This window comes from Buteo buteo, chromosome Z (genome assembly GCF_964188355.1).
Source record: "Buteo buteo chromosome Z, bButBut1.hap1.1, whole genome shotgun sequence".
Classification (NCBI taxonomy): domain Eukaryota; kingdom Metazoa; phylum Chordata; class Aves; order Accipitriformes; family Accipitridae; genus Buteo; species Buteo buteo.
The window spans coordinates 16,753,409-16,778,315 of NC_134204.1; the positions used below are offsets into that span (position 1 = coordinate 16,753,409).

Below are 24,907 nucleotides of genomic sequence, written 5' to 3' on the forward strand. Positions count from 1 at the left end.
CCAGGCAACAGAGAACCAAAGAAATGTGCCAACATTCATCCCTTTGAAATGAACAGCAAGAATATACTTTCTTGAAAATCAAGTCACAGCCAAACTGGTTTTCTTATCTGAAACGAGTTTTCAAGAAATTTGATCATTCAACAAGACTTTCAGTGGCATAAATTCATTGGGAAAAAAACCTCTTTTTTTGAAACTCAGGATTTTAACACAAGCAGGTTTTAACACCCACTGAAACTGCTGAAGCATGGAGCCCCATACACCACATACTGAAGGCATGGTTTTCCTTAACTAACACTGCAGCACTCAGCCTTTGCACTGAGTGTGCAGATGGCAGCAGCAAGTTCAACCCACACGTCCTTGGTAGTGCTGGACAGTAGTATCAGAGGTTTCTAACTGCAGTAAATATTTATCATGACAGTAACACGTGCTCAGCTTTTATAGATTGCCATTAAGAGAGACTGACAGTACCTAGTAGAAGCTTCACTGTAGGATACTCAAGTAGAGCCTCTTCTAAGTCAAATTTCAAGGCAGAAAGAAGTGCAATCTTTTAACAAATTTCCTGTCCCAAGTCCCATATACTGGAGCTAGAGCAAATTATTTTTTTCAAAGAAATGTAAACTGAAGCAAAGACTTAGCACTGAAAATTTCAGCCACAATAAATATACTAACTGCAATTGATAAATCTTTTAAAGAGAAAGTCCTGGCTTTGGACAGATTTTGATTTTGAGAAAAAAAATCATCTAATTTTGCAGTAAATGTTTGTTCTGCATTTTAAAAGTAACAATTTATTTTAAAAAGCTGATCACCCCCCTACTGAAATATGTCAGTCTAGAAGTGATGTTAAGTGCCTTATGAGAACTCTCTTTGTTTCCTCTTTCATGTTTTGCTACATGTCAAAGAATCTCCTGGATAAAATACTCCTTGAAGAGATGGTTTCCTTCTCCAGCAATAGGAAATCACAGTGAATGATAGGAAGACAAGCCCATCTACAATCCCAATTTTAGTCAGCTATCATCTAGTCAGTACAGTCTGTGGTGACTAGAATGCAATTCAGTACACCAGAAGTAGACATCTTTTTTTAGGAAGAGATAAATCACATTTTAAGCACCATTGAACAGACCGACTAGCTACACACTGAATATAAAGGGATGGTTTGCCTATGAGATAGGTGTCTACCATTTAGTCTACTGACCCCAGCTGAGGTATGTGTGTCAGGTACATTGAAGCAGAAGCATACTTTTCACCCAACCTGAGGCAAGTCAAGCACCAGGAGAGTGCATGAAACACTGCTGTCTCTGTAGCCATGTAAAATTAGTAGAAATACCACTTGGTCAACATTTACATAGACATGTAAAGCCAAGGTACATGATGCAAGAGCATGTTAAATTGTTTTTACTTTGGCGAAAAATTTATGAATAAATCATGTGCATATGTTTTTATGATATGAAGCTGTAAGTGCATTCGCTTTGCTTATTTGTGTTTGATGTACAAGGCATACAGAACATTCACCCAAAAGATGCTAGCAAATCACTCAAACTTTCACATTAACAAAACTTGTCTAGAAGAAGGGAAGCTCTATCTCTCCAAGGACTAATCAAACAAAAATTACTTGTGCTAATAGGTTTTGCTAGCTAGAGTATTCCACATCAAAACTCCCCAAGCCCCAATCATGCTTCCACAGTAAGACTAGGAAGTAACTGAGTGCTTGTGTCTGTACATTACATACAGTTAAATGAAGAAGAAGACATAAATGTTTTTGTTTAAAATATAAAGCCTTATTATTTGAATCTTACAGTGTTCATTTGGCCCAGAAACACTGTATTTTTAGAGCAGTCATCACAAAATTTGCTTCTAAATTGTTGGCAGAAATATATAAAAAGAAGTTGGTTTTGTTTGACTATCAGCAATTTAATTTGAATGCGAAAGTGCAACTGGCAGCGTTATAACCTTGTAAATTCCTTATGCCATTGTTATGCCTGCTACCCTTAGTTTCATTTCTTTACCATAGTTCCTGTACCAGAACACACAGCTATCAGCTTCTTTGGCTCATCTGTAAAAATTGTTCTGAAGGAGTGGACAGCAAGCACATCAAGGGAACTACCCCACACCAGTCCAGGAACGCTTACTCAATGTTACGCAATTTTTAAGGAGAGAAACAACTAAGATCAAAGTAAGATTCGACTCCCTTGGCAACACGAGGAAGGCTCCAGGGACGTTAGTAACATTTCTTGGACAAAGGAATTGTTTCTGTGGTGGATATGGCAACAGCATACAGCCTGACTCGGTCAATTACTCCTGCAACAGTTTCATTATACAAAACCATTTTCACACAGATTGTTCACACATATTTACTAATACAAATGTTTTCAATTAGTTTTGATTAAACAAATCTGTTTTTACAAACTGCCTAGAAATGTATTTATCATTTCCACCAAAAGGAATAGAGTATCATTTGTTTTCTAATTTTCAATATTCCAAAGATTTCCTTAACACTGCATTAAAATGTTTTTGCTAAGTAGTAGCACACCTGGGTTTCCTAGTCATTGAGATGAACACGCCTCTTTATTCCAGGAAAATTCAATAAAAAATTAGGTTAAGCAAATGGAAAATGATTATATGAACATAGAAGGAAAGATCAGTGCGTGATACACACATATATATAAACACAAGTACTATTTATCTTTAATAGTGGGTTTATGTTATAAGTAACAGAAAACAGTTCTACGAAACAGCATTCAAATTTGTAATTCAATGTAGAGGGTATAAAATTTGGGGAATTTTAAGAAAGAACTGAAGGCATCAATTTATTATTTCGAGAAGTGTTAGTAGTTTTTTTTGTAATGGATGCAAAGTGTACTTTAACCTGACAGCTATTCGTTTCAATGCAAAGTCTGCCTGTAGCAGGGAAACAAAACCTAGTTTGTGGACTCAAAACTACCAGTTGATCAAAGCCCACGATGTGTAACACTTGCAATACAAAACTTCTTCTGCCCTGAATAAATTTGCACAATTGACAAAATTTAGATTGGCTCAATTACTGAAACAGAAATGTATTCTCCTGGTGCATTTCATCATTTAACTTCATACTGACAACAGCTGATGGAATAAAAATATATGTGTTCAAAATTAACTATGTACTAACATTTCCTTCAGACTGAGTTTTAACCCCTTCCCTCTCTCTTTCTGCAACTTTATTTCCATTAGCATGGGAAATGTTCTTCTGATAATAAGCTAATACCAATGGCCTGGCTGTTAAAATTATTTCAGTTTAATTCAAACTCATCAGCATTTTCCTTGGAGCATGGCATCAATTATGAATAATTCACTTATCAATAACCAATTAAAGGCACATGATACAATACACTTCACTGTAGAAAAAAGTGGTACCAGTAGTCGTGAAAATACAGATTACCTTTTAAACTAGAATATAAACTGATAGGAAATGTGTTCACTCTTTCTGTTAAGGCCACTAGGGAATTAGGAGAAATTTTATCTTATTACTAGAGAACTGGGGAGAAGAAACAGTCCAACATTTTTCTTTTAACTTGGCAATTATTAGTACCTACTTTTTACAACAGCAATCCATTAAAGCAGGGGAAAAAGCAGCACAGTTCTAACAAAAAAGTAAGTCAGAAAACCCCCACACTTTCTTCAACTTTGTAACTACAACTTGAAAATACAGGGAAAAAGTTTAGCATTGCAAATGAAACATTTGAAATAACTAATATTTTAGTGATATTACCATGCACTGCACAAAATTATTACCTTGAGTTTATTTACAATTTTTTGTGTAATTCACATGCTTTTTGTACTTCACATTTACTCTTCATTGTAATACATGCAGTAAAGCACAAATTCATTATATTTTTACTATCTTGGTTTATTTTTGCCATGGCTTTGCTACATGTAGAAGGTATCAATGCATAGTTGGAAATATCAACAAATTTCAAATCTACATGAAATACTGGTAAGGAATTGTTAGGCAATTCATTCGTAATAGGCAGGTGTATCTCCAAGGTAACATGGGCTGAAACAAATATTTAACTTCTCCTTTGTTCTCTAATCTGGCTACCCACAAATTACAGCATTACATGCAACGTGTCAGTTTACCTTGAAAAGTTGTCAATGGCTTGAGCTGAAGTTGCCTAAATGTCAGGAAGAGGTATGAGACTGCCATGTCTGTTTGGAGGGAGAGGGAAAGCAGTCATGTGTCACAAGTGCTTGCTAGATTTCTCAGTGGTGTTCACCTATTGGTGTGGTAGAACTGGTATAGGAACATGAGCAGAAAAATAGTATTTTGAAATACAGCTGAAAATTATTGTAGAAAACCCCACAAAAATCACTAGAAATACAGAGAATGAAAATAAATGTTTTTAAACTACTGAAGATGTACCCATTAACTGATCCTTAGACATAGCTAGAAAAGTACAGTACCAATCTTAAGGACTGTGGGTGGACATAGAGTTACCAAAAAATGCTACAGCTACAATCTAAAATGAGGAAGTGTAATTCTCCGCTTTTTTCCTATATGCATTTCCCTTTGCAACAAATCTGGATAAAGCACAAAATGATACAAATATTATACCATGAAACAAGAATACAGAAAACTTTCCACACAGATTTAAGTGTTCACTTCTTGCACAAAATATATTCATTATTAGCGTTTCATAACCTATAGTTTAAATTACAGGTTAGAAGTAAATGAACGAGCAACGCCCCTCCTCTACTAAACTACCATGCCTTTGGATAAAAGACAGCTCCTGCTCTGAGGGCTCCAAAGCAAGACATTTCTGATGTTGTTTCCGGGAAACTTTTACATACTATAAAAGACAGAAATCCACAGTATGAGGATAATCCTTTAAGGAATGTTCTGCTTTTACAATCTTCTTTCCAAGAAAAAACCTTTTATTCAGTTTATAATAAAGGCTAAACAGGCCCACTGTACTGTCAGACAAGCTTCCATAAGCATACATTTCCAATATGAAGAACAAATCGGGCAGAGACTATTCTTTTTGTGGGAAGGCACATTTTAAAAGGGTGAAACACTTCCTGTAATTAGCTAAATATGCTGCAGAGAGCCTTTAGTACTTTGCAGCCATAGAAGGTCTCTGGTACCCATTAAGCCAGCTGTCCCAGTTAATATTTTCTGTAATTTTTTTTTGTACTTTAATACACAGTATGAACACATCACCTAATCTTTGCACCCTTTGATAACTTAAGTTCAGCACATGCTACCCTATATATATTCTTCCATAAATATAATCCCTTTTGGCAGCTATTCATCATAAACTGCAGTAATTAAGTCCCATTTCCTTAAAGGGCAATGGAGCTCAATGAATAAAAAATAAATATTAGTAGACATTTCTCAGCGTGTACACTGTAAACTAAACAAGATCTTAATTTTTACTTTGGGACTTTTTCTGAAAAATTTCTGTAAATGAAAACTGTTACTTTGAACAGTCCACAGTGCAAATGACTATGTTATGAACCTGCAACGTAACATTTTTCCTTAAGAAATTTATTTATGAGGAAATTTCTATTTCCAAATAATGCATTTTATTTTACAATAATAAGGATAATATTGCATTTAATGGAAAATGCTGTTTATGAGTAAAATAGTAAGAACTTTAAGCAAACTCACATTTTGAGCAATTTTTTTTTCTTGTATCTTCCTGAATCTTCCCTAAAGCTTATGTTTTACTGTAATAAATAAGTTTGCCTTTACACAATCCTTAAATATTTACTAAAATTCCTTAGTTCCAAATTAAATAATATTCATAATTACTATATTTTTTAAATTAAACAATTTGGCCAACACACATAATACTGTAACCGAACTGCCTTCTCCTAACCACAAATAATAGCTAGTAATTATCTGCAAATTGAGTACCAAGCAACTACAGAGGAACAGAATTTAGTAGAAACACTGTATGATAGCAGTGTTCGAAGAGGTGCAGGTATACAGTTGCATGTTGTGAAATACAAACAGCATTTCTTTTAAAACAATTGAATAGAAGAGTCCAGCAGGAAAACAAATAAATTCAAAAGGATAACAGATATTTTTTTAGGAGTGCCATACACTACTAAATTCTCACTAATACTTAGCAATTATATAGTACTTCACATTTTTAAAATACTATACAAATGCTGTCTAGATGAAAAGTGGTATCTAAATGCAGAATACAAATCTAAAGTGAATGGTAATCAGATGAACGGCACGATGACAGTAAAATGTAATGTAATTACTACAGAGAGAGACTAAGTACTTTATAAATCAGCTAGCTATGCATGAACTATAATGGAAGACTACATATTTTATAAGGGGACTGTATAGATGTAAAATTATTACCATTCATTAAATAGGTTTCTGTGACCACAAGGAATTGACACAGGAGCTTTAACTGGCTCCACAGGCTTAAAATGCCTAACTCAGAAGTCATAGGAAACATAAGGAAACCACTTCAGTGATAAACAGACAGCTTATTTCAAGTGCTAATACAAACAACCTTTAAGAACCATCATTCTTACACATCAATGCGGATTCCATGTTTTATAGACATTAATTCTCTAGTGCCTGTTAAATACATAATAAATGAACATAGATGAGGTAAAGATGCTGTAATTGCCACATACAGCCAATATGGCAAAGGAGGAGTTTTTCCAAACGGGCAGATCCAGAGACCATGACGAATCCCGTCACGGACATGATGAGAAGTCCAGGATATGAACAACATCCAGGGAAGAAAGCACCATGAATCCTTAAGCCTGAAAAGGTGCATAATAAACTTTAATGTCAGAGCCACAACAGGAATCACAGTAGAACAATGAAGAAGTGGTCTCTGTGGAAGAGTCAGAGCAGCCTGCAGAAAAGAAAAATATAATTGGCAATGGCTACAAGACAAGAATTGTCACAAGAAAAGAAATGTTTCATCCATGTTTACAGGTGTATTATCAAGTGGCTAAGTGGAAGTACAAAGAAAAACATACTGTTCCTTTCACTGAAGTTCATCAAAATCAACAATATGACTATTTAGATGTATGAGAGCTGAGTTCTGCCCTGTTTATTGTAAGACATGAATCATACAATCGCACTAATGGCATATAGTTACCAATGGCAAAACAGGGAAGGAGAGGGATGAGGTATGCTATTTGTCATATAGTCACATGGTATACAGGAACTTGCACAGTCTGCTGCACTGATTACATGTATTTAATTTCAAGATAATTAAAAGGAAAACAACTATACAATGCACTTGAAATATTTAATATCCTTTACTTGAAATATTTCATATGCTTTAATGGCATTTATTTTCAAAAATACATCCTGTATTATACTATTGTTAGCACCCATGAAGTTGTTTTAGTTAGACAGTATCTAGAACAGAACAGTAATTTCCAGTACAACAAAAATATGATCCAAGTTACATGTATTTTGATTGCCTTGACACAGTATTCTTTATGGACACATAAAAGACAAGTTCAGAAGCCAATCTGAATCATTTGTGACTGGGGTTTTTATATCAACAACGTGTTTAATGTTAACTCAGCTGAAAGCCCAATATTTGGCTTTAATCAAGGTGAATGTCTAGCTAGTGAGATTAAATTTAGCTGTTCTAAGAAGTGGTAATTATCAATTTAATATACATACTTGAAAAATATTTGGGATGTACTTACTAGCATCAGCTAGAACTATCTCCACAAATTCAAAGATAGTTAAAAAAAATTAAATAATAATATCTTGGATGTCCAAGCAACAAATAAGTAGATTCTTGTTTCTGTAAGCACAGGAGAAATGATAGGACATTACTAAAAGATCTATACAGGTGCTGATTTAATATTAATTGGCTCAATTCAGATACTGGTGAACATTTGGGAAGACTGCAACAGGCACCAGAAACATACTCTTTGCACATGACAGTGCATCAGATTGTTACGTTGAACACATCCCTAACGGCATCTACTGCAGAAAGCAAATAAAACATTGCTACAAGACACCAGTCAGTAACCTGTTAATGCTTCAGTTGAATTAATTGTTGCAGGACTTAACAGCTACAATACCTGAGAGTGGGACTCTGGCATAGCTTCACCAAGTTTTCATGGATAATTTAGACAATTACTTGGAACCCTGTCTTCTCTGTAAGGAAACCTTGATGTAGCCTTAGCCAAGAAACAGAAAGATGGAAGCTTATGGACTACCTTGGAATGTAACAGCTTGTGCTTTAAACCAAAGCCAATGTGTTAAAAGCTTGCAGAAAACTTCACTCTATTAGCTTCCCACCACATGCTTGCCCATGACTCACTCAATCAGGTGATAGGATTAAAAAGTTCACAAACTGTCTCAACAACTTCTAACTGTAATGATATGGACCCAACCCCTTAAAGTTGGTGCAAAGGGTTAATTTTCTACAATTTAATTTCTGTTTCATTTCTGAACAGCAGACTGTTCACAGATTAAAGTAGAAAAATCTTGTGATGGTGAAATTGTTTATCACCTATCCTACAAAGATAGTCAGATTTTTGTTACTGTCAGCAAGAACCTAAAAAGTCCATACCAGCCTAATTTTGAAAAACCACCCTGGATGGCATCCTATTGACTGGTCACTATTTCTGCACTTCGAAAAAATCAATGGCAAAGTCTTTTCCCTCTGCCCTGTGGAAGTTAGGTGCCAACAGCAACAATGCATAAGGAGAATCTGAATGTTAATTACATATGCAATTTATCAGTATTAATGCCAATCTTTCTCCAGTTTTGGGGAGGTGATGCTTAAGTTTTTTTTCATACAGAATTTTAGGTGGCAGAGTTGTTCATACAGCAAACCTGAGTGCTCAGTTTTAGCAAGAGAAAGCCCTATTTTGTAACTGAAGTACAGTCATTAGGCTTCTGAAATGCTGTTGCCCAAGTTCTGAGAGAAGAACAGTCTGTTTTCTCTTTTACATTCTGTAACTAGAGGAACATTTACATCCTTGAGCTGCCAAGCCCAAGAGAGAGACACGTAGTTCTATGTGGCAATATAAGCTGTTACGCTCTTTCTCCTAACAGGCAAATTTGTTCACCTTTAGAAATCACCAGATATTAAAAAAAATAAATATATAGTACAAGCGTTTTCTGCCTTAAACCTCCTGGAAAAAGATGATCATGGTTTGGGTAGATTTAGGGGGACGTCTACTATGAGAGAAATCAGGCTGCGGTTCCAAAGAGAATTTATTCACAACACAAATTACTTTTCCATTTGCCTATGTGTTCAACCAGATGCAGGATCTTCTTGAAGTTCCTGCTCCTCAAGCCCTCTCGCACACTGCGGTGAGCAGCTGGAGACAGGAGACAACAATGACATGCAGGAGAAACCAAGCAAACTTGTTGCTTTAATGCTCAAAGTGACACCATTGAATTTATGTAACTACATCTGCTCCCTCATTCATATTCCCTGATGCTTCCCAAGCCTGAAGTCCTTAGTTTTGAGGCTGATCTATAAATTCAATATTAAATTAATTGCATGTGTCCAAAGCTTACTCTCCAATTTCAGAAATGCTCCTGTGTAGCTGAGGTTGGTCAGCAGTGGCACATCAACCAGCTGTGTTATGTGTGTTTGTCGGTACAATCTTGTTTGCCACCAACGGCATTCTCTACACTTAAGCCTTAAGTAGCAAGCTAGCTATTTCTGCACGTCTGTTCTGCAACATGAGTGTTTGGGCTACAATCCTGGGGGACACTGGGAGCAGCATATCATGCTGTTCTTGTTTATCAGCAATGCCAAATATGAAGGCAGGCTGGAGGAACTTTCACCTTTAGAGCTAGTCAATGAGACAGATTCTTCAAACACTGATTCTTAGATTCTTCTACACTTGTGTGCATATGATACACAGTAAAATCTATATGGAACACAAAGAACTGCAGATTCTAAGTTGCAAAGTCTTTGTAGACTTTATATTTGTTGCAAAAATAATGTGGGCAAAAGGGCAGATCGCATGCTGCTTGGTACACAAGAATTTATCAGAGTAAACATAAATATCACAGGTGACTACCCTGAACACTCCAGAAAAATAATGATGACACTGTGAAAAACAGCCCAATAGCCAAATAATCCAAGCAGCAAGCCGTGTCATCAGGAACAGGACTGTAGTAGTGTGAAGGTAGCAGCTGGAGGTAGAAGGCAATACTGCCTTGTGCTGCATAGAAGGGTTACTTCAAAAAATTAACCTGTCGTCAGATTTAAGAGTGATGATGAAGAGCTTTATAGATAATTGCATAGAGTAATGTGAAAAATATTATTGTTACAAATTAGTAATAGTGGTGTGGTTAGTTAATTAGATTCCTTAATTTATTAGTTACTTTGTAATGTGTTGCATAAGCAGTAAACACTGTAGTCTCTTAAATCAGTTACTCTCAATGCTGCAATCTAAAGGGAAGACAGGGACTGGAACTAACAAATACTTAGTAAAAAAGTATCCCATGAAGTAATAAATTACATAGGCAACAGCCTGCAATTTAGGACGTGAAGCTGAAAAGCACATCATGTTAAGCTGAGGAAAGAAAAATCACACATTAAAATCAGGTCTAGCTAGCCAGGCAACAACATAGCAGAAAAGCTTAAGGGGATTACATAATATCACAAACTAAAAAGATTCTGATGGCATTGCAGGAAGACATAAAACCTGTAACAGATTTTTAAAAAAAGACAGAAGTGTTATATGCATGTGACATTAAAAAGAATTAATCTATGCTATTTGGCTCAAATGAAGTCTCGCCTAAAATACTATATGCAGTTTGGGACAGGCCCCTTTAAAGATAATTTAGGCAAAATGCAATCCAGAGGAGATGAGAAAAATAGCAAGAGGTTTAGAAAACATAAATCCAGGCCTTTTGGATTTTTTTGCAAGTTATTTAGTCATGAAGAGACTTTTTGTAAAGCATAATCGTTTTGCAAGTTGTAAGAGTAGTGCTGTTACTGCTTTCAGGGTCAAGAGACCAACATAGGATATGGTTTACAGGTAAGCATCCCTTATCAGCCCAGTTAACATATTGAAGGGGGAGGAGTTTGTAGGCAAATTACTATGAAAAAGCCGTTGGGCATCTTGCCTTCTCCTTACCTCAGCTAAGTAAGTTTAGCTACTAAAGGGCTATTCTATGTGCAACATCTTGTGTTTCTGATTTGAAACTGATCTTCTGATTTGGGGAGGGCACAGCAATCAGCTGTCTCTGCAGAGGGGCCCTGAAGAATAAGAAGACAAGCTCTAAGTGTCAACAACAACACTTTACGCTGGATATTAGAAAAACAGTTGTGACCTGCTTGGGAACTGAAACAACACAGGAACAAATTAAGTCATGAAATTGCACTAATTTACTTTGTTTGGGATACTAGGGATAGGCTACACAAACATTCTCCATCATGGAAAGCGTAAGCGTATTTAACCTTGCCTCACTGAAGGCTGTAAAGAGACAGGTCACCTCCCAGTTCTATGATACAATAGAATACTCAACTTCCTAAACAGACATTGGTGAAGAGTGTCATCTAGTGGTCATACTGAAGAAAAAATACTGGTAATACTCTCAAATGCAAGAAAAAGTAGCAATAACATTTTAACAACACTTTATAATAACTAGCCATTCATCACTTGCATTTACTGACTTTAAAATAAGAAAATACACACGAGAATAATTATAGATTTAAATGCTACACCAAAATGTTAATATTATAGGACCCATTAATCAAACTAACTTCTTCATATAGTTTTACAATTTTACAGTATTTCCATATGCAAAAAGTATACAAAAGGGGAGAACTAGGGACTAGTTACGGAGGAACAATGCCAGGCACCCATACATGCTGGAGGCCGATGGGCTGGAAAGCAGTTTTGAAGAAATTCAACTTGTTGAATAACAAGTTGAATATGAGCCAGCAATGTGACTTTGTGGCAAAGAAGGCAAGTGGTATCCTGGGCTGCATTAGGAGTGTTGCCAGCAGGTTGAGGGACGTGATCCTCCCCTTCCTCCTCAACACTGGTAAGGTCACCTCTGGAGTGCTGAGTCCAGTTCTGGGCTTCCCACTACAAGAGAAACATGGAGCTACTGGAGATTAAGTCCAGAGAAGGGCCACTAAGATCATAAAGGCACTGGAGCATCTTGCATATGAGGAAAGGGTGAGAACTGGGACTGTGCAGCCTGGAGAAGACAAGGCTCAGGGGAGATGTCATCAAGGTGTACCAATATCTGAAGGGAGGGTGCAAAGAGGATGGAGCCAGGCTCTTTCCACTGGTGCCCACTGACAGAGCAAGAGGCAATGGACACAGACTGAAACACAGGAGGTTCCTCCCAAACATAAGGAAACATGTTTTCACTGTGACAGTGACTGCGCGTGGCAACAGGTTCCCCAGAGAGGTTGTGGAGTCTACATCCATGGAAATATTCAAAAGTTGTCTAGACATGGTCCTGAGCAACTGGATCCAGGTGAGCCTGCTTCAGCTTCGGGGTTTGGGAAGATGGTCTCCAGAAGACCCTTCCAACTACAACCACTCTGTGATTTTGTGAAAATGCCCTCTTTGTCAAAGACAAATGTTAAGAGGGAAACTCACCAAATGCACAAATAGGAAAACCTCTTTACTCTGCAACAAATAGTGATATTGTACATAAACAAAAACTATTTGCCCATCCAAAGTCTGACTTTTACATCTCAACTATAAGCAATAATGCTGCTTGCATTTAGCAGTCTCCTACATATTTTTTAAAAAACTGATAAACCATTTTGCATTGTTCTTCTGTAATTAAAGGATTACAAAACCCAGCAATTTTCCTTCCACCTCCTTCTTTCCTCTGCTTCCTAGGAGCTATTTCCTCTGTCATCCATATTAAGAGTGTAATACTCTTATGAGCAAACTGGAGAAGAAAGAAGGCAAGACAGTCAAACAACTAAGTTACGCTCTGGTTGAATGGATAAAGGTGGGTATCTTCCCCTTCTCTTGTGCAGGTCCACCTGTAGGTGGGCGTGTAAGTTTTTAGGGAGGGGAGAGTTAAGTAGCATGTACATATACGTATGCTAGCAACATCAGCATAATTGAACTGTAGAGGACCTGTGCTGCTGAGCAGAGCAAATTTCCTGATAACAAGCAGAGTGGCAGGGCTCCACCTATGGGGAATAGGAGCTAGCTCGGGGCGAGGACTGTCTGGCTGAGGCATGAAATCTGGAGGGCAGTGTTAAGAGGACTGTGGCTGGGGCTGGCACAGTCGGAGCTTACAGAAAGTGCAAGTCTTTTGGAGAGTATACAGAAGAAAATGTTGTGATCAGTGAAAGCTGGGTGTGTACGTTTGGAGCAGGCAAGAAGACAGGGATATATGTATGTGAATGGAGAAGTGGGAACAAGACACATCTACACCACCGGAGAACTACTGAAAAAGAATGTCATCATCTGGTAGTACTAATCCTATTGAGAAACTCTGTCCTAAGAAACAGTTCTGCAAATGGATGATGATCACACATCTTCCTTAACAGAGGCCAATTCCCCTTTTTACTTTTATTAATAAGTTTGACACTTTATTTTTTTTTTAAACAAACTATATTTAAGGGCAAACTCAGACTGCCTTTTTTAAAGGTGACAGCTCATACATAGCTTGTTGGAGAAATATTTAGGGCTGGCTAAACCCCAATGTACTACTCAATAAGACTGAGTGAAATCAAACAGCACCTGGACTATCTACTTTCCAGATATATTTACCCCTTATTGTAAACAGAAATGGAATAATCCACTTTATACACAAAGCGTGCACAGCAGCACTTAACTGTTTAACTTGGATAACAAAGCAACTACATGATACACATAAGATATCATGTGCAAGGTGCATTGGTGCACCTCCCCCTCTCTCTGGGGCAATCTACAAACTTGGGAAGTCTCGCCAGGTCTTAGCGTAAGAGTAATGAGTTGGGCAGTTAAGCATCCCTTGACCGTACCAGAACTCTTGCATGGGGAGTCATGCTGACCATCTCAAGGACTCCTGCTGTGCAGCAGAGGCTGGGGACAGAAGCAGGGATAATTAGTCATTTCCTGACAACCTTCAGACATATCTCAATCCTCTCCTGACAGCCTTGGAACATCCTGTATCTGAATCCAAAGTCATTCTCTGACAGCCTTGGAGCCTTCCTTATCTGACTCATCACTCATATGAAATGGTACCAGCGCAGCTGGAATCCCAGTAATTTGCTGATGACTAAAGCCAATCATGTCAGGAACCTATAAACAGTAGTACTAAGTGAGACCCTTTGAGCTCTCCTGGACTGCAGTGCGCTGTGACCAGCATCTCCCTCTGAGTGGGATGCCTCTCAGAGCTCGCAAACTCTTCAGCTGGTGAAGATTGGAGGTCTATCACTGAAAGCCGAAAGAGCTGATACTCTTTGCTTGAGGCTTGACCTTTTGCCCATTGAGAAAAATGCCAAAGCATTTGACATGAATATTTTCACTGAACTTGAGGGGAGTTTTTAACAGGTATATCTCTTTTACTAGCTTGTATGTGTATCTCTTAGTGTCCTTGTGCATGTGTGTATAACCTGAATATTCTACAGCAAGTATATAAATCTATACATAAATCACTGTCATGAGTTTTTTTCAACTGTGAATAAACCTCAGGCTGCTACTACGCTCATAATCCCTTTAGACATAAACCGTTGACCAAGTCTGGGACTAGGAGTCGATCCAGCTGCACCTAAACTCCAGCAGGAGTTTAGAAAGCAAGGGGGTCTTCTCTGAGCCTTGTCACTCAACAGGAGAGTTTCCCTTACCCTTTTCACGTTCCCAATCTCTGTACAAATCACAAGAAATCAATTCTGACTCGATTTTCCTTTGAATGTTTCTCATTTACCCTACTATGTCTTTGGTCTCTGTATACAAAATTTTAGGTTGATTCTAACTTAATTTTCCTTTGTACGTTTCATCCATGAATTAAGTAATAGAGCGAACCTTGCCATCGAATTCTGTGAAGTCACATTTTTATAAATTCCTATTACATCATTTTTGCCAATACCCTTGAAGGTGATTCTTTAGGTGGTCCAATCCACTCCATCTTGCGACAGAAGGGCTTTCAGAAATCTTTTTTCAGAGCCTTGTAAGGAGCAGAACTTAACAGTAGATGTACAATATTTCTAGGTCTTTTAAAATCCTAACAACTGCATACAAATGTAATTCGCATATATCTATTAAAAATGTACCTAACTGAAGTATTATTGGGACTTCTTTTTTTTTTAGGGTATGGTAGAACAATAAAGTAAACAGTGATGAAGAAAGAATATAAACAATCACTGATCTATTGACTTACCTTTAATGACAGGGAGCCAGCAAGAAAGAAGTGGTCCACATCAATGACAGAGGCGAGGAAGCCAGCCAGAGTGACCTCAGTGAAGTCACTTTTCTTCCTGAGTCCAATCACTATTGCCCAGGACCACATTCCCAGTATACCATGCACTGCATTATCAGACAAGGCTCGCAGCCAGTCATTTTGCTGAATGAAGGAAAACTGCAGAAGTCTGTCTGCTACAAAGCAGAATATTCCCAAACCTAGGCTAGAAATAACTGAAGCTGTGCTGAAAGTCTGGAGAAGAGCATGGGCCTTTTCAGTCTCAGATGCCATGGCAAAAACCATGTCACAGCACACAAAATGTCATCCGGATATATACTGTGCATTGTCCTTTGTATCGTCAGTTGTTCTGTATATGTCAGAGAACAGGAAGAAAATTATTAAAGAAAAAATCCACTAGCAAAAAGCATTTGTTACCACAGCTACAACTGAGCATAAAAACCCCAAATCCAATGTTTGCACTCAATATCCCTAGGGAATTTTTTATTTCAGTTAATTCATTGACTTGAACACTACAGCTCTGAATTAAAACACTTGCCCTGTTTTAATTAGAACAAGCACCTTTGTTAACATGGAAAGCTCTAACTCCACTTCCTGAAATCTGACGTTTTACAAAATAATTTGAAACATATTGTCCCGGTTTTGGCTGGGATAGAGTTAATTTTCTTTCCAGTAGCTGATATAGTAGTATAACACACTGATGTTTTCAGTTGTTGCTAAGTGGTGTTCTAGGACTTTTCAGCTTCTCATGCCCAGCCAGCAAGAAGGCTAGAGGGGCACAAGAAGTTGGGAGGGGACACAGCCAGGGCAGCTGACAAAGTGGCCAAAGGAATATTCCATACCATGTGACGTCATGTCTAGTATATAAACTGGGGGGAGTTGGCCTGGGGGGTGGATTGCTGGTCGGGAACTAACTGGCCATCACTCATTTTGTACATTCCAATTATTTTATTATGTCATGTTATTAATGTTATTATTATCATATTATTATTATTCTCATGTTATTATCATATTATAATTATCATTATTATTTTCTTCCTTTCTGTTCTATTAAACTGTTCTTATCTCAACCCATGAGTTTTACTTCCCCCCCCCCAATTCTCTCCCCCATCGCACTAAGTGGAGGGGGGAAGGTGAGTGAGCGGCTGCGTGGTGCTTAGTTGCTGGCTGGTGTTAAACTATGACAGACCTTTTTGGCACCAATGTGGGACACAAAGGGTTGAGATAACAGATCTGACCACAGCATGTTAAAACAAATTTGTTACAAGCATTCATTATTGTCCTGGTTTCAGCTGGGATAGAGTTAACTGTCTTCCTAGTAGCTGGTGCAGTGCTATGTTTTGAGTTCAGTATGTGAAGAATGTTGATAACACTGATGTTTTCAGTTGTTGCTCAGTAGTGTTTAGACTATAGTCAAGGATTTTTCAGCTTCTCATGCCCAGCCAGGGCACCTGACCCAAACTGGCCAACGGTGTATTCCATACCATGGGATGTCCCATCTAGTTTAGGAACTGGGAAAGGGGGGGCAGGGAATCGGGACTCGGGGACTGGCGGGGTGTCGGTCGGCGGGTGGTGAGCAATTGCCCTGCGCATCATTTGTACATTTCAATCCTTTTAATACTACTGTTGTCATTTTCTTAGTTTTATCATTATCATTATTAGTTTCTTCTTTCCTGTTCTATTAAACCGTTCTTATTTCAACCCATGAGTTTTACTTCTTTTCCCGATTCTCTCCCCCATCCCACTGGGTAGGGGGGGGAGTGAGTGAGCGGCTGCGTGGTGCTTAGTTGCTGGCTGGGGTTAAACCACAACAATTATATTAGTTTAATAGTTGCTGGTCACAATGTTGATTTATTGGCTCTTAAGAGTTGTGGTGCTAATTTTTAGAGTTCTGTTATGTATCACCTCACTTGCTGTATATGGTTCCCGTGCTGCTGCTTATCATCCGTGGGAGGTGGATTAACGTTTTTGCTTTGATGTAATGTGTAACACTGGTTTATGGTATGATAAAATTATTGGTCGTGGGACTAATCTGGTATATGTACTCAGCACTGTCATCACCTCTCTAACTCGGGAGCCATCTGTCGGAAAACATCAGCAGTGGAAGGCTGCTGTGTGGAGTCCTACATGACAAGTTGCAGAAACTGCTGAAGGAGAAGGTGAATCGAGTCAGTTTGCAGAGGTGAAAGCCATCCAGCTGGCTTTAGGCATTGCTGAAAGACAAAAGCGGCCAGCGCTCTATTTCTATACTGACTCATGGATGGTGGCAAGTGCCCTGTGGGGGTGGTTGCAGCAATGGAAGCAGAGCAACTGGCAGCGCAGAGGTAAACCCACCTGGGCTGCCGCTCTGTGGCAAGATATTGTGTCCCGGCTAGAAAATCTGGTTGTAAAAGTATGCCACGTAGATGCTCACGGACCCAAGAGTTGGGCCACTAAAGAACATCAGCACAACCAGCAGGTAGATCAGGCCACTAAGATTGAAGTGGCTCAGGTGGATGCGGACTGGCAACATAAGGGTGAATTATTTATGGCTCGGTGGGCCCATGACACCTCAGGCCATCAGGGAAGAGATGCAACACATAGACGGACTCGTGATCGAGGGGTGGACTTGACCACGGACACTGTTGCACAAGTTATCCATGAACATGAAACGTGTGCTGCAATCAAGCAAGCCAAGCAGTTAAAGCTCCTGTGGTATGGAAGACAATGGCTGAAACGAGGCCTGGCAAATCAATTATATCACACTGCCACAAAGCCGCCAAGGCAAGCGCTACATTTCCACTGGGTGGCTGGAAACATAGCCCATGCCCCATGCCACCACCCGGAACACTATCCCGGGCCTTGAAAAGCAAGTCTTGTGGCGGCGACACAGCACCCCAGAAAGAAATGAGTTGGACAACGGGACTCATTTCCGAAACAGTCTCGTAGACACCTGGGCCCCAGAGCATGGCACTGAGTGAGTGTATCACATCCCCTATCACACACCAGCCCCCAGGAAAATCAAATGATGCAATGGACTGTTAAAGACTACACTGAGAGCAATGCGGGGTGGAACCTTCAAACACTGGGATACACATTTAGCAAAAGCTCCCTGGTTAGTCAACACCAGAGGACCTGCCAATCAGGGTGGCCCTGCCCAGTCAGAACTTTTACCTACTGTAGAAGGGGATAAAGTCCCCGTAGTGCACATAAAAAATATGTTAGGGAAGACAGTCTGGGTCACTCCTGCCTCAGGCTGAGGCAAACGCATTCGTGCGATTACTTTTGCTCAAGGACCTGGGTGCACTTGGTGACTGCTGTGGAAGGATGGGGAACGCCAACGTGTGCCTCAAGGGGGTTTGATTTTAGGTGAGAATAGCCAATGAATTAAATTGTATGATGTCAATTGCAGTATAACCCTGCCACTGGATGTTATCATTACTGTAATTGTCATACGCTGTATCAATGGTATTACAGGAAGAATCGCTTAGGTTAAGCTAGAATGAACTTTGATAAAACTGAGCGAAACACAGTAGTGATGGCACCAGAATTGCCTTCAGCATGCAACAATCCAACAGTACACACCATACTCCTGCTGTGCCCAATGTCACCAGCTCGCCACACTGCATCGAAGCCCGATCCTGCTCTGCCCACTGAGTGGACTTAGCACCATCCCTCCTGCCCAGATAGACTGTTATGCCAGACAGAGCCCAAAGTCATGGACTGAATGAACTCAATGGACATTTTATACGGATGGCTCAGAGACTGAGGGAATGATATCTCTGTGTGTGTGTGTGTGTACATCTGTATCTATCTATCTATCTATCTGTATCTCTCAAAGGACAGGAAAGGTGATGGTGCTTAACTAGGATGTATTGGCAAGTATGGGACCCAAGCATGATGTAAACAGTATAGAATAAGGGGTGGATACTGTCCTGGTTTCAGCTGGGATAGAGTTAATTTTTCTTTCTAGCAGCTGGTATAGTGCTATGTTTTGTGTTCAGTATGAGAATAACATTGATAGCAAAAACTAAAAACATGAGTTTGTTAAGCAATGTTTCTAGGATTTTTCAGCTTCTCATGTCCAGCCAGCAAGAAGGCTGGAGGGGCACAAGAAGCTGGGAGGGGACACAGCCAGGGCAGCTGACCCAAACTGGTGAAGGGGGTATTCCATACCATGTGTTGTCATGCCCAGTATATAAACTGGGGGAGTTGGCCAAGGGGGATTGCTGGTCGGCAACTAACTGGGCATCGGTTGGCAAGTGGTGAGCAACTGCGTTCTGCATTACTTGTTTTGTATATTACATTTCTTTTATTATTATGTCATGTTATTATTGTTATTATTATCATATTATTATTCTCATGTTATTATCATATTATAATTATCATTATTTTCTTCCTTTCCGTTCTATTAAACCGTTCTTATCTCAACCCATGAGTTTTACTCCCCCTTCCCCCCCCCCCCCCGATTCTCTCTCCCATCCCACTGGGTGGGGGTGAAGTGAGTGAGCGGCTGTGTGGTGCTTAGCTGCTGGCTGGCCGTTAAACCACAACACGTATCTATGATAATACATTGAATATGTTTCAAGATTTGTCCTGGTCTTAAATATGATATTAAATTAAATCCTTTACACTGTAACAACAAAAAAAAGATACAGTTTGGAGGATTCTTAGGACTGATGCTCAAAAATCCCAAATCTCTCTCTGCAACAACTGTTGAAACAGTTTCTAATCTATAATCCAAAACACTGTTTTGATTTACATACTTTGTAAATATGTATGTATTATCACCCTTGTACTCCTCCCTGAGCAACTCCTTGTTTTGCTTGGAGACTTGCACATAGAATAAGCATTAAGAAAACCAGAACCACTGAAATATCTTCGCTATTTATCAGAAACACAAAGACAACAACCATTCAGTCAAGCAGAAGGAACCAAAACTAACTCCTTACAGAGCAAAGCTACATATGCTTTTCCTCAGGATGTGCTCCAGCAGCCAACTCTACTGTTACTTTTAGGACTTGTCTACTGTCTGCCACATTACCTTCACAACAGCTCTTTTTGCAGAAAAAAAAAGAAAATTAACTAATCCCAGCCATTTTACTTTTCAAAAGTTGACTGTTGTAATTTGAAAATAAAGGCACTGTTACTAGCATTAATAATCACGTAAATGTTCTTTAAAACTAGTTATGTTTTATAATTGTTATGAAACCCTTTTGTACAAGGTGATTTCTTGGGAATAATTATTGTCTTTGAAGAACTGCTTGACCCCTCAGAAGAAATTCGAAAAATAATTCAAGATCTTAAAGACACCCCCACCCCACTCCCAAGAAGCAATTAGAGGATACCCAGGTTATAAAGACAGAGTACTTATTTCTGTGATAACATTAAAAAGAACACTTTTGAAGTAAAAATCCTCATATAAATGATGTATTCCCTAGCTTCATTACATTAAACACACTGAAAAGCAGTCTTCAAAGGACAGTATCAATTCTAATTGTCCCAACTGATAAGCTCTTCTGTCCTTTTGGGGAGCCACGGACGTAGACCACAGTATCAAAGCCTACATCCTATCTAAAAACGGATTCTTCCCAAGAAGTTGCTATTTCTGTGCTATACATTAAATCTTGATAATTCTTCTTCATACAGTTCTATCAGGTAAATTTTTACTCTAAATGGGCTTTTTATGAGTGTATTAGACTTCCTTTAAAAATGAATACTTCTAACAACGTTGACACGTAAGTTTATGATTTTAAACACATTATTGTTTATAGTCCCAGAAAATATAAAAATTTATTCCAGATTATTTACACTCCTGTTTACTGTAGAACTATCCACAAGACATGACTACTGGCATTGATCTTTATAGAAAAAAAAGCCTGCTGGATCATTTATTTGGAAAACATTAAAAGAGAGAAGAAAACATGAATAATACATGAACTTTGCACACAGATGAAAAAAAGTGGGTCAAGTTTAGAGTCTGTTAACCATGACTGGGTCTCTTCTGAATGAACATGTAGACACAAAGTACTTCCTGAAACACTGGAACTGCCATTTTCTGGTGGGGGACTTTACAAGATACAGTACATTTCTGAACAGATACCATTTTAAGGAACAAATGGTGATCTCCGCACAAATGTTTCTTCTATATAACCATCATGCCAGGTTGGATTTTACTTAAAATTACCATAAAATCTGTATAAGAATCCAATATGCAAAGAGCTGATGTAGCAACATACCTTTAAAAAGCACACCAGTATTCAGAATCAAACTTACCCTGGGACTAGAACATATTTTTTCCATTGCAGTTGCCTTACTCCAGTAGCAAATGTGGTCTATGCCTCAGCGTCAAGCCTCTGTCCTTTCTGAATCCAGTCTGCCCAGTCCAACACAGGAAAGACCAAAACTCATTTGTTCCATCCTAAATAAATTGAACCAGGCAGCAGTAAGCACCAATACCACACAAAGCTCTTCAAAACATAAACGAAAAAAGCAACATCTTTTTAACGAATTCCTGAACAAATAAAATTGAGCTAAAAGCAACTTCAGCTAGGGCTTAGAAGCTCTGCTAAAGAAAGTGGGGAAAAAAAGACCATAAAACAAGAGAAGGGCACAAATAAAGATGGAATAAGATAGTAATTAAAAGATAATAAACCCCAATGTCGTAAAGTCAGAAAAAGGCACTTCCAGCCTTCTGCTTTAAGTAACTGGATTTCAAAGTATACAGATATTTTAACAGATTTTCCCTTGTAACTGTGTGCCTGAAAGATTCTCACCTAATGAAACATTTATGAGTCATGTCCAGGGATCTCTTTTTAATTTCATCCCATCAGTTGGTGACCCTGGAGTAGATAAACAGAGACCTATAAATTCAAACAGCAACAGAGGACAGTGTCAGTTCTGTGGTAGGCTTACACTGCTTTGCTATGTACTATTAACATGGGCATAAAGTACACAGGAGAAGTATCACTATAGACTTAAAAAAAAATAATCCCCAAATAAGTATGATTTGAGGATTATGTATCATGAAATAAAGGTAACAATGCCAACTGGAAAACATGGACAATATGTAAATGGGGATCTTTGAGCCAGAATGAAGAACAGGAAGCAAAAATGTGGCTTCAGATTACCCTTAGTCAAGAGCCATGCCCATGGCATAAGTGTTCTTTTTAAACAGTCTGTCTTTGCTGTCTTTTATAGACAAAAATGACTGCTATCTGTGTAAAAATCTAGTCACGTTCCCAGGTAAAACAGCATAAGTATAAATATTCTGCAGATAAAGAGTGAAATTAGACTAGAAAAAGCAAAACTCCATTCAACCAAAATAATCTCAGAAATTACAATTTTTAATATAAAACTAAAGACTGTATTTTTTGTCTGAAGAATAATGATTTTCAGAATGTTTACAAAATACCACAACAAAGTGTCACAGGTTTTTCTATCTTATAAATCTCAGAAAGCATAGTTGTGGAGCTTACATTCTTGTTAGAACAGTGGGAAATAGATGTATTATATGAGAATACTTAGAAACCTATGAGTGGTCAGTCCAGTTCACACACTGAAAGAAAGGTTTAGGTTGGGTTTACATGAACCACATGCACACAACAGCTGATCGAGTAACATGGCTTAGAGTTGTGACTTCTCATGACATTTTTATATGAGATAAAGCATAACGTACAATCACCACCTATACCCACAAAATGCAATTTTGCTGATATATTTAATTTCACTTAAGGAAATTATAAAACTCATTTTAACAAGTGCACAATTAACATTGTAAATTACTGACATGAGAAGATACTTAGATCAAAGCTGTAAATATGCATTTGGAGAATTAGCTGACACTAAGGCCTTTCAACTCATGGTGTAAGAAAAAAAACAAAAATCCAATGGCTAAAATTTTTGTTTAGAAATATTGCTTTCCAAAGGTTTTGGTCCAACTTTGCAAGAAGTTATCGGGTACAAGAATATACATAGGAATTTAATGCATAAAATTAGTAGAATTATGCATTTCATGCAATAAGTCAAAAGATCGCAGTAGTCCCTTATAATTCTATAACCTCCTGAAAAACGATTATTTGATATTGGATGTTAATTTATATGAAAAACTCCATAAAGTACAATTACCATTTAAGACACAAGCTCAAACATTTAATGTATTATCTCATGGAAAAGCAGATCCAAGCCTAAAACAATCTGTGAAGAACTGGTAATGCCAGTATTTTTGGGTCAGATAATTATAATGCATTATTGGGACTGGAGGGCGGAAGGAGGATGAAGAGGAAAGAGGACGAAAGCAGGCAAGAAATCAGTAGGATTCTACCAAGATACTGAGGAACAAACTGAATTAAACCCACAAGCAATTTAAGAAAGACAAACAAACAAAACCCCCATAATATCAGGATTTAATTAAATTGTTTATTTCAGGGACCATAAATTAAAGTGTTTGAAAAGAGATACCACGACACCAGAATGCAGACCTTCTCCTTATTCAATACTTTGGAACTGAGATGCACCTAAAAGAAAGAGTTGAAAGAAATGTCCTAAAAGTATTTAGTAACTAGAAACAGACCATGGTACTATCCAGTAGAAGAAAAAATCATTTGTCATCCTAGATAAGAAAGAAAAAAAAAAAGGAAGAAAACAGCATGAGCAGTTTATGCATTGCCCTCATTAACTAGAACAGCATTTGGATCGTAAACAGCTAACCCAACTTAAGATTAAAATACAATCAGTATATGTAACTAAATAGAGGGATGAAGGAAGGACAGGCATGCGGCAGACGGATATATAGAATTACAGAGATCAGCAATAATTTTTAGGTCACGAGGAAAGGGTATGCTTTGTCTCAACACCCAGCACCAAAGCCCCCTCATCAGCCATCTCCTCAGTCATTAAGAAATAAAAACGTACTGTCACCTTTACCGCAGAAACGGAGCCAAGAGCGTTAGGGGACCTTACACGTAAGTGACATGCCTGGCTTTCGGTAAAGCACCGCATTACCGTTTCTTATGTTAAGACCTGACACGACGTATGGGTACCTCTATTAAAAAAACAGGCACTGGACGCTGCCTCCCGTCAGACTGCTACGACAGCCTTTCCCCGCTTTAGCTTCTTCTCAGTAAAACCCATTGCATTAAAACGCCCCGGGCTCCCCTCACCAACGGAGCCCCGAAACCCCCACCCCGCCTCAGGCAGCCCGGAACCCTGAGGAGAAGCCCACGTCTACCCGGCCCGGGCGGCGGCGGGCGGCTTCCCGCCTCCGCGGGGTGAGGGGGGCTGCCGAACGGCAGCCCCCCTCACCCCGCGGAGGCGGGAAGCCGCCCGCCGCCGCTGCCTGTGCGCCCACCGCCGCTGCCTCCGCGCCCACCTGAAGTGCGGCCGCCGCCAGCCGCCCCCTTCGCCCCATGGAAGTGAAGCACGGCAACCACCCCCCCCACACCCCGAAGCCCGTCGACGCGGGCCTACGAAGCATGCGTGGCCGCGGAGCACGCTGGGATGGCGGCCCGCCGCGGTTGAGGGAGCGGCCTGTCTCCTCCTCTCCTCGCCTGGTGCGGCGATGGGAGCGGGGCTTGGTTCTGAGGGAGGAAT

General features: G+C 39.0%; 1 protein-coding gene across 6 annotated transcripts; it reads right to left on the reverse strand.

The window, feature by feature from the left end:
• Positions 1 to 1,746: 1,746 nt before the first annotated feature.
• TMEM267 (transmembrane protein 267) lies at positions 1,747 to 24,794 on the reverse strand. Of its 6 annotated transcripts, XM_075019525.1 has the most exons (7): positions 24,687 to 24,794; positions 22,093 to 22,179; positions 21,593 to 21,737; positions 15,299 to 15,686; positions 11,823 to 12,045; positions 11,089 to 11,210; positions 6,776 to 6,860 (listed from the first exon to the last, which is right to left on the reverse strand). In XM_075019525.1, exons 4-6 carry the CDS (start codon positions 15,620 to 15,622, stop codon positions 11,188 to 11,190), a joined length of 570 nt encoding a protein of 189 aa, XP_074875626.1. In that variant the 5' UTR covers positions 15,623 to 15,686; positions 21,593 to 21,737; positions 22,093 to 22,179; positions 24,687 to 24,794; the 3' UTR covers positions 6,776 to 6,860; positions 11,089 to 11,187. The 6 variants fall into 6 exon arrangements, with proteins under 6 accessions (XP_074875622.1, XP_074875621.1, XP_074875624.1 ...); XM_075019521.1 differs by lacking the exons at positions 11,089 to 11,210; positions 11,823 to 12,045 and adding an exon at positions 23,797 to 23,832 and having other exon boundaries at positions 1,747 to 6,860; positions 24,687 to 24,756; XM_075019520.1 differs by lacking the exons at positions 11,089 to 11,210; positions 11,823 to 12,045 and having other exon boundaries at positions 1,747 to 6,860.
• Between the last annotated feature and the right edge of the window lie 113 nt (positions 24,795 to 24,907).

Coding starts and splice junctions, on each gene's coding strand:
- TMEM267 (XM_075019520.1), bottom strand. CDS start 15,622: ATGGTTTTTGCCATGGCATCTGAGACTGAAAAGGCCCATGCTCTTCTC. Junction 6,861..15,298: donor CTGGCTCCCTGTCATTAAAG/GTAAGTCAATAG, acceptor TCTTTTCTGCAG/GCTGCTCTGACTCTTCCACA.